This window comes from Hippopotamus amphibius, chromosome 11 (genome assembly GCF_030028045.1).
Source record: "Hippopotamus amphibius kiboko isolate mHipAmp2 chromosome 11, mHipAmp2.hap2, whole genome shotgun sequence".
In the NCBI taxonomy this organism is placed as follows: domain Eukaryota; kingdom Metazoa; phylum Chordata; class Mammalia; order Artiodactyla; family Hippopotamidae; genus Hippopotamus; species Hippopotamus amphibius.
The window spans coordinates 83,681,805-83,697,927 of NC_080196.1; the positions used below are offsets into that span (position 1 = coordinate 83,681,805).

At 49.5% G+C, this 16,123-nt stretch overlaps 1 protein-coding gene across 7 annotated transcripts in view; it reads right to left on the bottom strand.

Moving 5' to 3' along the window:
- Window positions 1–11,750: 11,750 nt before the first annotated feature.
- PPP4R1 (protein phosphatase 4 regulatory subunit 1) overlaps window positions 11,751–16,123 on the bottom strand; it is a 50,705-nt gene continuing 46,332 nt past the window's right edge. For 5 of the 7 annotated variants that reach the window (XM_057698919.1, XM_057698917.1, XM_057698916.1 and 2 more), the window contains 4 exons: window positions 14,523–14,643; window positions 14,284–14,418; window positions 13,741–13,882; window positions 11,752–12,902 (listed from right to left, as the gene is read on the bottom strand). In XM_057698919.1, the coding sequence (XP_057554902.1) occupies window positions 12,739–12,902; window positions 13,741–13,882; window positions 14,284–14,418; window positions 14,523–14,643 (562 nt within the window). In that variant the 3' untranslated portion in view covers window positions 11,752–12,738. Of the gene's footprint in view, window positions 12,903–13,740; window positions 13,883–14,283; window positions 14,419–14,522; window positions 14,644–16,123 lie in introns of all 7 variants that reach the window. The other 2 variants (XM_057698915.1, XM_057698913.1) reach the window with 1 other exon arrangement.

Genomic DNA, 16,123 nt, shown 5'->3' on the forward strand with positions numbered 1-16,123 from the left:
TATCCTCAGGAGTTAAGGAGAGGCCCCTGATCATCGCCTCATTTACACTGTCTCCTAGCCAGGAGAGTGGACATCTGCTGAGGGAAGTGAATTTTGAATCACGAATGCCTTCTGGTAATTTTGGCTCAGGTCTGTGGCTCAGGAGTGGACTGGTGACAGCGTGGAGGCCAGTGAAATTTCAGGATCTACAGGCTGCACAGGTGGTTTTGTTCTGGTTACCCTTGTCTCGGGTGCCTTCTTCGTACAGAGCCTGGGTGCGATGTTCCCCGGGTTTGGGTTTGCTAACCAGAGATGGGAAGATGGACCCAGGGTCCTGATATGATCGAGAGAAGGCTGAGTTTGTTCCAGAGAAACCGTCGCTTTGGGAATCAGGGAGAAGTGTGCGACAAACAGAACTACCAGATCATCAGCCCCATGGCAAATCCAACAGTTATTTGGAGGTTGGACTGCCCCACTTTGCGATGGCCTGAAACAATGGCATTCTCTTTCCAGGCCAAAGGTCAACAGAAGAATCAGAAAGGCCTTCATGGGGTAGGTGTTAGGAAAAGGATGGTCAAAGAGGGAAGGAGGAATAGAAAGTGATGTTCTCAATCCTCTTGATCTGATCTCTTGGGAGGAAGCATCCTACCTTGGTGTTGGCTGCTTCTCTTCCTGCTCTGTTTGATTTAAGGCCTCTAGCGTTTGCATGGGGCCGGAGGTCCAACAGAGCCTTCTTCAGCTGTAACGTACACACCTGAGGTTCAACACCCTGTAATCTGGCAGCGGTGTCAGTGGTCAAGAGTCCTTGATGGGGTCCTTTCCATGAATCTCACTTTTGCAAAAGCATCTGAGTAAAACAGTAACTGTCTGTAAATGACAAAAGACTTAAAAATGTAATTTAACATCTTTCTTTCACAAGGTAAGAGGCAAATCCTTTGAGATTTTCCAGGAGCCCTCTGTGAAACCTCAAAGTTTATTATGATTTAGTAATTTGATTACTAAATTTAGTAATTTGATTTTGAGAAAATGTCAAATGGATTGAACATTTGATTAAATAGGATCACAGATCACTATGATATAAGAATACCTAATTGTCTATTTAACCATAGTGACAGTACTGCATATTAATGGCAAATACAGAAGGTTAACAAAAGTTAGTGCTCCTAATATTGAGTAGACTGGGTTTTTAAGTAATCAAAGCCCTGATAAAGGCAGTGTGAAGCAGAATCAGTTACTTTGGTACCATACAAAATTTTTGCTGTCCAGGCAGATTACTTAAAAGGTAAAATAAATAAACCAAAACTCTTTCTTTAAAAAGTAGACCAGTACTTGCAGAGAACTTTTTTTTTAACAGAGGGAAATATCAAATTCTAATTTTACACTGGTGTATTTTGATAAGACTTTTTTTTTTTTTTTTTTTTTTTTTTTTTAAAAGCCTAGGGCTTCCTAGGTGGTGCAGTGGTTAAGAATCCGCCTGCCAATGCAGGGGACACAGGTTCAATCCCTGCTCTGGGAAGATTCCACATGCCGCTGAGCAACTAAGCCCATGTGCCACAACTGTTGAGCCTGCGCTTTAGAGCCCGTAAGCAACAACTATTGAGCCTGTGTGCCGCAACTACTGAAGCCCACATGCCTAGAACCCATGCTCCGCAACAAGAAGCCACGGCACTACAACGAAGAATAGCCCCCACTCACCGCAACTAGAGAGGGCCCGTGTGCAGCAACGAAGACCCAACACAGCCAATAAATAAATAAATTTACTAAAAAAACCCCAAAACCAACAAATTAATCCATTTCAACCTTAGCCAGCCTGACGACATCTAAAATTCTTTCCCAAGATGTTTTTCCCACAAACATCCTATAGCTATGTGCTCTCCATTCAGGCTCTGCCCTAGGATTTTTTCCACTTTCTCATTCTGGAATAGTCCTTTTATTTTCTGTACTTACTTTTCATATACACTGTTGTTTCCTTCAGCCTTGTTATTTCTGAATAGTTTTAATGACTTACAGTGATTGGAATTCTTAACTGTTAGAACCTTAATTCCTAGTAAACACTAAGAAGGAAGCAGTTGTGGACTTACACTAGCATTCTGTGGATTGGCAAGTTTATAAATACATTTTATAATTTCTAGAAGCACATTTATCCTCATTACATAACCCAGTGTGGCACAAAAGTTGTTTACTAATAGACCCAAATATCTTTAGTTCCTCTATAAAAAGGAGGCCAAAAGTGGATGAACATTTGTTCAATAATTAATGTTTTAGTATTTTATCTTATTTGGAAATGATCTATTCAATGAACAGCCATCATTTAATTTATGTTAAATATATAGAAACAGCTCATACAACTCAACAACAACAAAAAACAACTCTATCCAAAAATGGGCAGAAGACCTAAATAGACAATTCTCCAAAAAAGATACACAGATGGCCAATAGGCACATGAAAAGATATTCAACATTGCTAATTATTAGAGAAATGCAAATCAAAACTACGGCGAGGTACCACCTCACATCAGTCAAATAGCCATCATTAAAAAGTCTACAAATAACAAATGCTGGAGAGGGTGTGGAAAAAAGGGAACCCTCCTACACTGATGGTGGGAATGCAAGTTGGTGCAGCCACTATGGAAAACAGTAGGGAGGTTCCTCAAAAAACTAAACATAGAGTTGCCATATGATCCAGCAATCCCACTCGGGCATATATCCACACAAAACTATAATTCAAAAAGATACATGCCACCCCTATGTTCCCAGCAGCACTGTTCACAGTAGCCAAGACATGAAGACAACCTAAATGTCCAGATGAACGGATAAAGAAGATGTGGTACATATATATAATGGAATATTAACCATAAAATAAATGACACGCCATTTGCAGCTACATGGATGGACTTAGTATGATAATTTCTAAGTGAAGTAAGTCAGAAAGACAAAGACAAATACCATGTGATTTCACTTATGCGTGGAATCTAATGACACAAATGAACCTATCTATGAAACAGAAACAGAATCACAGACATAGAGAACAGACTGGTGGTTGCCAGGTCGGGGAGGGATGGATTGGGAGGTTGGGGTTAGCAGATGTAAGCTTTTATATATAGAATGGATAAACAACAAAGTCCTACTGTATCACACAGAACTATATTCAATATCCTGTAATAAACTATAATGAAAAAGAATGTATATCTATTTATAACTGAATTTAGGGGGCTTTTGCTGTACAGCAGTATTTAACACAACATTATAAATCAACTCTACTTCAATTAAATAAAAAATAAAATTTTAGTCATGAGACAGGTATAATAATGCAAAACTCACTAGTTCATAAAAGAACAGCTGGATCCAAACTGTGTCTCTGGCAGAGGGGATTATGTTTACTGGCTCAAATAGCTTCAACTTTTCACTAATATCTGATAACAGTTTTAAAGATTTTTCACAGCCCTAATTTTCAATAGCCTCTCCTTTTTCCTCTAATGAGAATTGCATAGAGAAGGCCAGGGAGAGTACTTACACCTCAGAAGGCACAGAGAAAGAATGCAAGTTCCACCAAGAAGGACTTTTGCTCCCTAAATTCAAATCCTTTATGGCAACTGCAAGCCTTTTGAGATGAACAGGGGAGGTTTGATGGAGGACTGGTAAAAAGCATAGGCGAGCTTTGGATTATTTCTAGAGCTGCATCACCATTCTTGTGAAGACTTGGTTTGTAAGACAAGGATGGTTGTTTTTAATTCTTCAAGGATGGGGCTTCGGCGTGGTGGTTAAGAACCCACCTGCCAATGCAGAGGACACGGGTTCAATTCAAGCCCTGGTCTGGGAAGATCCCACGTGCTGTGGAGCAACTAAGCCCATGCACCACAACTACTAAGCCTGCACTCTAGAGCCCTCGAGCCACAACTACTGAGCCCATGTACCACAAGTACTGAAGCCCACATGTGCCTAGAGTCCGTGCTCTACAAGAGAAGCCACTGCACTGAGAAGCCCGTGCACCACAACAAAGATAGCCCCTGCTCTCTGCAACTAGAGAAAGCCTGCGTGGAGCAATGAAGACCCAACACAGCCAATAAATAAAAATAAAAATAAATTTATTAAAAAAAAATTTTTCAAGGAATTAGTGGGAACCTGAATGGTACCAGGGACTGCCCACCCGCCCCACTACATCGTCTTCCTTTTGCTTCTTCCTATCATGGAGAAGGTCACCTAAGATGGAAATCAAAAGACCCCTATGTTCTATATTTAGAGCTGTATGTCTTTGCAGAAGGACTTACTAAAACATTCCAAAGGCTTCAGGATGTCTTTCTTTCCCTCTGTGTATATAGGGTCATTCCAGCTTTGGAGAAAAGGCCTAAAAGAAGTTCCTATCAGGCCCTGGGTATCAGCTTCCAATTTGGCCAACTTCTGACTAGAGCTACTTGAAAAATAAAAACAAAAACAAAACCCCACAAAACCTTTTGAATATCTTGTCAGGTTTCAGCCAGGACAAACAGTAAAAATTCCTTGCAGTAGTGAACAACCCCATGAATGCAAGGGGTGTCCCCAAAGGGGGTGCAAAAGATACCTCCCAAGATCCAGAGCCACCCCTAGAGAAAGAAAGCTTTAGACAGTCCCCCTGAGGGCTGGCAGCAGTCAGTAGGACCCTGGCTACAAATGGGGTGCAACCCACACTTCTGTACGGCCATATTCTGGGGGCCTCCAACCTGACGGTAACTAAGCCAAGTTCTCAGGACACAAAATGAGACCAACAAGAAGGCAATAGCTGTCCGTGGGGGGGTCAACAATCACTGGGTACCTGAAAGCACAGTCACACAACACAATACTGAATTCTAACAAGTATTTTTGCCTGCTAGTTTGAACGTGGAAAGGAAGTGACAATGTGACTTTTACCTTCCTCTCAACCAGGCACCGCGGTGGAGACCTGGCAGAGCTGACTTTGGTGGAATTCTCACCCTTTGCTGGCTTCTCCAGTTTTCCCAGGAACCCATCTGCAGGCGCTGAGGCGAGCTGGGTGTCCTAGGAGTGTCTTCCTGGTCACCAGACACTGCAGTGGAGGAGAGAGGAATTTCCCTCCCTCCCTTTGTAGTGAGTGCCTGGCTGAGGCCCCGTTTTCTCTAGGATGCCTCATACACAGATAAACCTATCTAGAGAAAAGTTCTCCTCTGTGGCCACTGTAATTCAGGATTGGCTTTGGTGAGGTTAACCTGCTTGTTCAGCCTTAAACTTTTATTCACCCGAGGCCTCATGGACCCAGTTCAACTGCAGACACAGTCTGGTTTACAAGTCAGACCCAGTCGACTCCGGACCCAGTCCAGTTTCTAAGTTCAACCTAGTCTGACTCCAGCCAATGTCCAGCCCTAGTCCAGAAACAGAAATGCTCAAATAAAGTCTGAAATCTCAAGACGCAGAAACTGTGGAGCTAGGATTCGAGAAGGGACTCACGACCTCCAGAGGCACCCTGAAAAGGCGGCAAGCCCCACGGGCCCAGCGGGTACCTGTGCCTCGTTGCTCCTAGGGCCATTGGGGTTCCCCTTTGGATCCCACTTCTGACACCACAGCTGTTATAAGGGAAACTGAGGCATATTAAAAAATTTGTTTATTTGAGCAAAACCTGATTTGAATCAGGCAGCACCCAATCAAGCAGACAGAAGGAGCTCCAAGGTGCTGTACCAAGAAAAGCAAAGGGAGCAGGAACAAGGAAGTTATTTTAGGCAGAAAAGTGGGTTAGTTATTACAAAGTTACAGGCAGACCTCAGACACTGTGGGCTCGGGTCCAGACAACCACAACAAAGTTAGTATCAATGAAACAAGTCACACAGTTTTCTGGTTTCCTGGTGCTTATAAAAGTTATGTTTACATTATACTATAGTCCATTAAGTATGCAATAGTGTTTTGTGTACAATATACATACCCTAACTAAAAAATAATTGCTGTTGGGAAAACGGCACCAACAGACTTGCTTCACTCAGGGTTGCCACAAACCTTCAATTTGTAAAACAAACAAACAAACAAAAACACCACAAAAGTATCTACAAAGCACAATAAAATGGGGTGTGCCTGTACTTGTCTTTAGATGTCAGGGGTCTCTCAGTCTGATCAGGTGATTCGTAGGTGAATGGTTTAAGATTCCATTTCTGGGACAGCTAAAACTGTAATTAAGTCTAGGTGTGGTAACATGGGGCTCCATCTGGGGCCCGAGTCTGGACTGAGGCTCAAAGCCGCTGGGTGTGGGTGCCTGCACCATCACAGCCTCCCGGGAGGGAAGCCAGTGGCGCCTGCAGGCCACCTGGGCCCAAGGGTCCAATGTGGTCAAAACAGATGGACGTGGGGGGAGAAACAAGCGTGATGCTCGTCTGAACTGAGTGTCCCAGGTCCAAGCAAAGGCCAGAAGCTGCTGCACATTCCAGCTAGAACTGGAGAAACAAGAGCTGCTCTTTGGGGTGGGGGTAGTAGCAGTGTCTGTAGCCTTCTGGAGGAGGTCCCACCTCAAATTCTTGCATTTCTCATATGAGGATTAAAAGATGATCATTTACCGCGAATAAGGCTGTCCCGTGCCATCTGCTGTTGGCCTTGAAAGAGGAGGCAGGAATGCAGAAGGGCTGGTGAGTTCTTTGGATGAAGCGTTAGCTCAGCTGGCAGGTGGGGCTGCCCTCGGCACGTGCTACCCCAGGGTGACCCTCCTGGGGACAGAGGCCCCTGAGGAGAGGAGTGGCTCCTGGGCTTCAATCTGTTGACTGAGGTTGGCTTTTCTGGGAGGCTGCCGTGTAAAACACAGACGCCCTGTTACAGTCGAGTTTCAGATTAACAGTGACGGATACTTGAGTATAAGGTTGTCCCATGCTCAATTGGGTGTCCTGGTTTTATTTTTTGCCCTGAGCGCTTTTACCTAAAGCGGTGACCCTCAGTAACGTTGTCTTTCCTGGCTTTTCTCTCCTTTTTTGTGTTTATTTTCAGTCTGGCCACCCTACCTTAGCATCTAAACTAGCGGCTGGGCTGATGACACCTAGGACCAAAGTTCAGAGTGGCCCCCAGTGCTGAACAGGTCAGCGCTGTCATTCCTGCAAGGAGATGGGAGGGGACCCGATGTAGGAAGCGTAGGACGGTCTAAGTAGCTGGACCTGGGGGGATGGACCAGGACTGGCCAGGCTTGGCTCTTGGCCTTGAAGGTAAAATTGTGGTACCCTCGCTAAGCGATTGCACGCGGGCTGATGCGGATACTGTGGGCTGAACTTGGGCACCAAGGGAAGCGGCTCTAATAAGAAACATGGAGCCAAATGCAGCAGGGGGGGCCACCCACCCGATCTGCCACCTTGCGCCTGCCTGGCCTCGCGGCCCCTGCAGGAGAGCAGCCCTGGGAATCCTGGGCTCGGGCTCGCCCGCCACTCAGCACCGTGCTGCCATCGCGGCTGCTGTGGTCATGACCTCCTGTTTCCGTGTGGGTGCGGACTCCAAGTGCATCTCAAAGCACTGGCTTGCAACTGAGGAAACAGCACAAACACTGCATGCCAGACAATCCTTGCAATTCTGTGCTGTTGGAATTAAGGTATCAAATTTATAGAAAGAGTGTTCATCTGGAAAAGATAAGATCTCACACACACAGTCTTCCAGGGCCTCATTATCAACCACGTCCAGGGCTTCCCTGGTGGAGCAGTGGTTAAGAATCCGCCTGCCAATGCAAGGGACGTGGGTTCGAGCCCTGCCCCAGGAAGATACTACATGCCACAGAGCAACTAAGCCGATGTACCACAACTATTGAACCTGTGCTCTAGAGCCCATGAGCCACAACTATTGAGCCCATGTGCTGCAACTACTGAAGGCCCCGTGACTAGAGCCGTGCTCCGCAACAAGAGAAGGCACCACAGTGAGGAGCCCATGCATCAAAATGAAGAGCAGCCCCCTGCACTCTGCAACTAGAGAAAGCCCGTGTGCAGCAATGAAGATCCAACACAGCCAATAAAAAAAATAAATCCAATAAATAAACAAATTTATATATATATATATATAAAAAAAGAATCTGCCTGCCAATGCAGGGGACACAGGTTTGAGCCCTGGTCTGGGAAGACCCCACATGCTGCAGAACAACTAAGCCTGCATGCCACGACTACTGAGCCCACATGCCACAACTACTGAAGCCCGAGCACCTAGAGCCCATGCTCTACAACAAGAGAAGCCACAGCAGTGAGGAGCCTATGCACCGCAACAACGAGTAGCCCCTGCCCGCCACAACTAGAGAGTGACCGCTCACAGCAATGAAGACCCAATGCAGCCAAAAATAAAAAAACAAAAACCCCCCACTGTCCCCCTGCTCCTGCTAGGAGCACTGGTCTCAGGCCCCACCCTGGACCTGCTGGGTCGTTACCTGCATTTTAACAAGATCCAGGGTGACTGAATGCACGACATTTAAGCAGCACTGTCCTCAATCACCAGCACTTTACTAGAGATACTTAAAAACCAAAACACACCAAAACCGCAGAAAAATCTCAGAATAAAGGACCATCCAAGACAAGTCGGGTGGCAGCCTTACGATGAGTGCACACACACACACACACACATCCACTGCTCCTGTTCTCGTTCTGCCTGAGCCCCTGGGAACTTCCCTGGGCCTAGCACTGCCCACCGTGAGAAGCGCTGGTAGCGAGTGAGACCGTCCCGGGTCCCCATGAGAGACCCCCTCGTCCTGCTCTCCCTCCCCTGGGGAACGGTCCCTACAACGTCCTCTGCTTCAGTATCTTTGAACGTGGAGGCCCGCCCACTCTTGCTGGGACACTTCTCGGGGTCAGTGCGGCAACATCCACTGGGCTGCACACCACCCAGCTCAGGAGCCTCCGCTGCTGCTCACAGCTCCCTCGGGGAACTTCTAAGGACGACGAGCAGGAGATGTCTGCATCCAACTGATCACCACCACTGGCGCCGGAGCACTAAGTACAGCTGATCAGGACAAGAGAGTCACGTGGTCAAATTACTGACTAAACTCCATGTCACATCTTGCCAAATTTAAATCAGCAAAATGTACCCTCAATAAGACCTGGTAGAGGGACTTCCCTGGTGGTGCCGTGGTTAAGACGTCGCCCTCCCAGTGCAGGGGGCCCGGGTTGGATCCTTGGTCAGAGAACTAGATCCCACGTGCACGCCGCAACTAAAGATTCTGCATCCCACAATGAAGGAGCCCCACAAGCTGCAACTGAGGAGCATGGCTGCCGCAACTAAGACCCGGTGCAGCCAAATAAATAAATATTAAAAAAAAAAAAGACTTGGCAGAAATTAATTTGTAACAGGGCTGTAAAACGACCCAGAGACTAAAATCTGATCCCTTGTTAAGTTTTCTAGGAAAAGAATCTTTAAGGAAAATAACTTCCCGAAGATGAGCGTAAAACTGGCCCATCAGTTCGCTGTGGGAAACGGTGCAGGAATTAACGTGGGTTAGTGGAGTTCACAGCAGAGAAGGCCCTCAACAGGAGCGAACAGCAGCTGGTGTTCTGTGTTTACAAACAGTCAAAATGGTCTCAAAGTCAAACCTCCACCCGCTGAAAACACTCCTGTCCAAGGAGGTCACAGAATGGCCAGTTTGGGAGTTTCTGGTGGAGGATTTGAGAGTCCAGCTCCTGGTGGGGAGCAGACACGAGCCCAGGAAGCTTGCCCGTGAGCATCCCTCCTCGGACCCTGCCGTCCCCACTGCTCTTGATGTATTTACAAAGGTGGAGGCAGGAAACCTCAAGGTCCTACGTACTCGTGTCTACTTCCAGGCTCACCTGCTCTAACTGGCTTGAGTCAGAGGATCCTCACCTTCCGAGAGGCATCTGCTGGGCTCTGAGCTGCTGGGAGCCTCCAGCTTTTCCTCCCTGTCGCTCACTGCTTCCACCTCATTCGGGAATCCTGCACAGAAATGTTACTGCACGAGGAACACGGCACGGGGGGCCGCACTTTGCCTCCTCCGAGCGGCCCCGACACACCAGGCCTGCCTGCCGGCTACCAGCACCCACTCCCTGGGACCTGGTGCTGCCAGGAGGAGGCCCACCTGGTGCCACGCAGGGGCGCGAGGGGCCCCCGCAGGCTGAGTCTCAGGGCCAGCTCCACGGGCCTCAGCCTGGTGGCTTCCCAGGACTCAGCCCTCGCCAATTCAGGGTTCTAGAGGGGTCTAGAAAAACTACACGGGTCTGGAATCAGAAGTATCTCCAGGGCTTAAGGACAAAGCTCACAGGCAAAAGGGTGACCCCCCAAGCCACGAGGAGTCAGAGGAGAGCTGGTGGCCTCGAGGTGGCAGATTCAGGGAGGGACACTCAGGTCCTCACAAGAGCTCACAGGCGGGGATGCAGGGACTGGGACCAGGCCCAGCCAGAGGAGACTGGCAAGGAAGGGGCCACAGGAGGGGGCAGCGGAGAAGCACCGGCCACAGCCAAGGACACTGGCTGAGCAGCAAGCTCCAATTTGGGAAAAAAAAGTTTCACCTTCACCCTGGTCACTCAAAAGGCCCACAACATCACAGAATTTCTCCTGAGATTAGCTACCCATCATCAGTTACCTATGAGGGCAAATCATTATTCATTTTTCTATTGTGAAATTAAAAGATTTGGGTACTAACTGGTTTGCAGGCTGTTTTTGCCTCCCGGGAGATTTGAAAGACCCGAGGAGTCGTCCGTGTCCCGAGCTGGCTGCATGCGGGGCCCCTTGGCCGCGGCTCTGTCCAAACCTGTGGGAGGACCGCACTGTCGCCCCTAAAGAAAGAGCCGAAATCAGGAGCCTTCGGGTCAAACGTGTCTTCAAACTGGGGCCGCCTCGGCCATTCAGCGATGCTGGTGTCCCTCCCTGTCCGCCACTGTGGAGGGAGCTGGGATCCCAGCCCTGCAGGACCCGAGCGTGTCAGGACGTGGCTTGGTGACACAGGCCTGTGCGAGGCCACATGGGAAGAGCCAGCTGGTGCTCTGGCAGACCCTAAATTCAAGTTCTTTATGCCAACATGGACTATTACTGCCCCTGCTTTAAAAAAAATGCTGCTATTAGTACAGAATTCTAATCAATTTACAGAAATGAGATTTGGGGGGACAGGTAAAGTGTATTATTATAGCTTAGCAGCAGAGAATGTACATCTCCAAAATTAGGCTGAATGACATGAGAAGAGGCCTCACCTTTCTTGAATCTCTGCTCTGACACTGGTTCACAGACGCCCTCCCCCAACTCCCCCACCCCCACCCCTTTCCAGGCCACAGCTCCGCCCTCGTTACCTGCCTCACGCGTTACCTGTGTGTCTACCCATTCACTTGTCTCCGTGGAATCTGTTCACACGTATCCTCAGTGCACAAATATCCAGGTTACGATGCGAGAAGAAGAGACCAAAGGCTCACCTGTAATGACATATACAAGAAACAGCCTGTGTATCCCCAAATCTCCCTGCAAGGTTCAAGGTCCTCGTCTGCTTACTACAAACCTGGGGAGTCCCCATTAGCTGAGGAGACAAAACCAAAACCACAGAAGCACCGCAGCCGCTCAGAGGCCGTCGTCCAACATGGGCTCAAAAGAGCAACGAGCATCTCTCCACAGCCCTTCATAAAAGCACGTTCACACGGCATCTCACCTGACACGGACACGCGTGGGGCGGCCAGGCCCCACCCCACCCCCTTGCACGGACAGACCTGGGCTCAGAGGTGTCTCTTGCGACTGAGGACCCTGAGGTGAGCCCCAGGCGCACACTCGCCCTCAGGCGGGCTGCCCAGGAGGCCCCACTGCCGGCCAAGAGCACAACCGGCCCAGGGGGCCTGCGCAGATTGCAAAGAAATTACTGAACTAGTTAAAAGACAAATATTTTAATCTAGTTTTCCCATTTTATACTAAATTCATTAATACAGGTCACAAATTGCATTTATTCGCAGATATGTAGAAAACAGTCCAAAGTGTATCTATCTCTCTGTATAGATCTTAGTAATAAACTTTATTTGGACAAGAGAACTTGTGCACAACAGCTGAACGCCATGATTACAGACTGCGGCCCTGCTGGGGGGCACAGGTGTGTACAGTATGTGAGACAGTTGCACCTCAGAGCCGATCACGATCAAGCTAGAAACACCTGGCGCACTGCAGTATATGCGCTAACACACTTCCTCCAGGTCATGACCAGCATGAGAAAAAAATCAGGACATAGATATTCAGCAAATGCTCTGTAAATGTGCACAGCAATATGCTGCATTTAAGAGTTAAAATCACTCTACTTAGTGTTAGCATCAAGCCCTTAGGAGAAATCCAAAAAATATCTCCTTTCCCATTTACACACATCAAAAACTATCCACACTTGGGGCTGGACTGGGCAGGTGGTCACAGACCCCACCAGGGCCTTGCCCATGTGGACACAGCGAGCGCTGATACTGGAGGTCTCTTCCCCATCCCGGCTCGCGGCCGCCTTCTGGCTGCACTTCCATCTCTCAGTCGTTAAATTAAACCAGCAGAAAGCAATGCAGGCCTCTGGGAGTCTCATCCCTTCCACAAGGAGAATGCTCGGCCAATTCAAGTTTTGTTCAGTCAGGAAGACGGAAGATTTAAGGCTTCGGTGACGATTATAATCCTCTGAGAAAGTATTTTCCCTTCAAGTCAAGATAAGATAATAGTGTTTACTGTACTTTCTCTTGACTCTGAAAACCCCTGGTATCGGTGTAGGCAACTTGCACCTGCAATCAAGTCTGCAGGGGGGGAGGTCCCCCCGCGGCTGTGCCAGGACATGCGTGGGCAACAAGCCAAACCTCGGCTGCCCGGAAGCGGGGAGACCCCGGGTCCACGCCACCTAGTAGGTGGAGGAGGCTGTGCTCACGGCATCTTCGGAGATCTTGGCGCTGGCCGGATGGATGCTCGCGAAGTACTTGACGTCACTGTCACGGTCCATCTGAAGAGCCACGATGGCCTGCTCCACAGCTTCCTGGTGGCAGCTGGCAGAGGCTAGGAAGTGCTCTGGAACGGGAGAGTGGGTCACAAATGAAATGAGCTCTGCGGGATTATAAACAGTAATCCCCTAAACTGATTCGTGTCCTATGAAAAAAGTCCCCAGACGTAAGAGAAGGAGAAGATGGATCTTGTTTGCGTAACAGACTAAATCTCATGGTGTGTGATGGCAGCACTGCTAATAGGCATGCTAACACTTGTGCTTGTTACCGCTATTAATTAGCTCAGTAAAGAGAGACACTTCCAGATACAGACCACACACACAACCGGAGTCCTCTCCAGCCCCTTCATCACCATAAACTTCAAAGGAGAAAAAAGCAGCGACGTTCATTTGCCCACATTCTTTGAGTCTATCACAAACTTCTTTCTGTGCTTTTGTTCATGAAGTCACACATACAAATAACATTTATTAGGCATTTTTGGGAGAATTACAATAAGTAAAGCAATCTGAATCTTGAGGTGCTTAAAATTTGCAGCAAAACAAGTACTAAGGGGTACGTCTTCTGCCTAATGAATGAAACGCAAGAGGAAACTCAAACGTGCCTCTGCCCCAACAGCAGTGACAGAGGCAGTATTTGTCACACGGTCCTCACTGAAGATCCAACTTTGCAAACTACTAAGTTTTAAATTACGAAGAAAATTCAGCTAGAACAGAAGGGTGAAAATTAAACGTCTCTCTTCTTGGCCCTTAACCATCTGTGTCCTTTCTCAATGGGAGCCCCCACTGATAACTCGCAGCACATTCTTGGACCAGCCCATTTCTACAACCCCCAACCTTCCGCTCAGCCACCCGCCTGGCCATAATGGCCCCGCCACCTACCCTTCCCCTCGTGGGTCACCTGCCTACCTTTTTCTAGCAGAGTTTGTCTCAGAGTCTTTGCGAGGAGCACGCGGACGTTTGGAACCCTGTCATTTGCCAAGGTGAGCAGGTGCGGCATCAGGTGCATGGCGAACTGGTCCATGGGCAGGCAGTCATCTTCAATGACAATCTGGGGACAGAAAGACCTGCTTCAGATCTGCCGGCTCGGTCGACCAGGCTGTAATACCAGCTCACAAAACCTCTTAGAAGCAACTTAAGTGCCTCAGGTTACAGTTACTGCTTTTTAAACCAATATTCCAAGCACGTGGGAACTCTAAACAAAGTGACAAAGTCCCTGCAGAGATGCACAACTGTGACCTGCCCCATGAAGGCCTGGTGTCAAGGTCACGTTCATGGCTGCGGACTCGTGAGCTCCATGGACCCACAGCCGGGGCCGTGCACTTTTGGGAGCTTGGGGGATGGAGCGGGGAGTGGGGGAGCCAGACAACAAAGCTCTGTCCTCAAGGATGAGAGAGAGAAGTGTGTGGGGAGGACGGGGGCCCGAGGAGACAGGCAGCCAGCGCAGCTCACCTGGCAGACGAAGACGAAGGCCTGCCGCCCAGACCACCGGGGACAGCGGCCGAAGCTCTCCACCAGCTCGTGGATGAGGTCCACCCCGAAGGTGGGCGGCGCGGCCCGGTGCAGCTTCCGCACCATCTCGCTGACCTGGGGGGCAGGGAGGGGGGGATACGCATGGGTGAGCCACACCTCTGCACGCTGATCTCACCAAACGTGTGCTGGTCTAAGGCTGTAAGAACGTGAACACGTACCAACTTGTAGGAAATCCAACGAACAGAAGAAACTTTATCTGCACACAGATTCAGGGCAATGGGGCGTAAATAGTCATAGACGTCTCTGGGGCTGTACAATTCTAGAAGCAAGATCAGCTGTCTACAGAGTGAATTACAAACATAAAAACACAATTACAATTCAACAATAAACATAGCAAATGAAAATAGGTTACTCGTCTGAAGCATACGTCGTTGGGTCGTGTCTGTGAGATGAACCCACGCAGATACCAGAGACTGGCCTGTGTGTCTGGAGCCGCATCTAAACACACGTGGTCAGGACACAAACGCCGTGGAACTGTGTCCATGGGACGACACGGAGCAAAGCACATCCTAGTTGGCTCAATGGGGAAACAGCACATGTTCCTAAAGGGACTGCTGAGGACCTGCTGGGAAACTCCCACCCACACAGCAGTCGTCGAGTGAGAAGGGGCCAGCATCTTTAGGGAGCCTGCTGTGTACCCGTCAGGATCCGGGCAGCTTCTCAGGGAGGGTCCGGTACTGAAGGGACGTGGGGAGGCCCCTCCTGCGCCTCCAGGGACCAGGGCATCCCCCGCGGCCTGAGTGGAGGACACAGGGACGCTCTCCAAGGAGGAGCGTGGACACGATGAGACTCCCACCTGCGGTTTCTGCGTCTGCAGCGGGTTCTGTGCGCAGTCGCGGCAGGTGAGCAGCCAGACGACGCTGTGGTGAGCCGCCGCATCCAAGGGCACACAGACCCCCAGAGAGGCACCCCACAGACCCCCTCCCGGCCCCAGGCGCACGGGGGGGGGGCCTTGCTCTCAAGGAGCAGAAGCCTCGTGCTGCCGGCAGAGGGGCAGCAAAGCCTGTCTGCCCCCTGCCCGGGCAAGGCCAGCTGCAGCTGGGGTCAAGGGACAGGAAAGACCATCCCAGGCGCCGGGCTGCAGAGCTTCCTGAGCCAAGCACGAGTCTAGCCCTGCTGGAGAGGGGCGGGAAGCACTGCCCGGGCTGAGCACGGGTCCAGGGCAGAGACTTGAGACCGCTGGGGGGGCCCAGCACACAGGCTCCCCAAAGTGGAGGACGAACCAAGGGGGCAGAGGGCATCCCCTTGCCCCGCACCTGGCGGGCTCCACCACGTGAACTGCAGCCCAGGGCTGGGAGGATGGAGGGTGGAGGGCACGGGGGCGTGGGAAGAGGAGGCTCCCAGCCCCGGCTCCCACTGTCAGTCAAAGGCAACAGCAGCCCATGGCTGGAGGAGGCGAAGTGCAGATGGCACAGGAGGTAACACGGTGACACCACCACCTGACCCAGCACCTGCTGCCCAGACGGGCTCAGTCGTCCACACTGGCTGCAGAGGCAGTAGCAACACAGAACTCAGTGCAGTGATCCCATCCCATACTGAAAGAAACACTCAGCCCCAAATTTCACACCAGCAAAGATATCTTTTGAAAATGCAGGTGAGGTCTGGAATCCAGAATCTTTAACAAAGAACTCTTATAATTCAACAACCCGATTTAAGACAAACAGCCCAATTACAAAACAGGCAATGGACTTAAATAGACATTTCTCCAGAGAATACATACAAATGGCTGACAGCACATGAAAAGGTGCTAAACACTAAT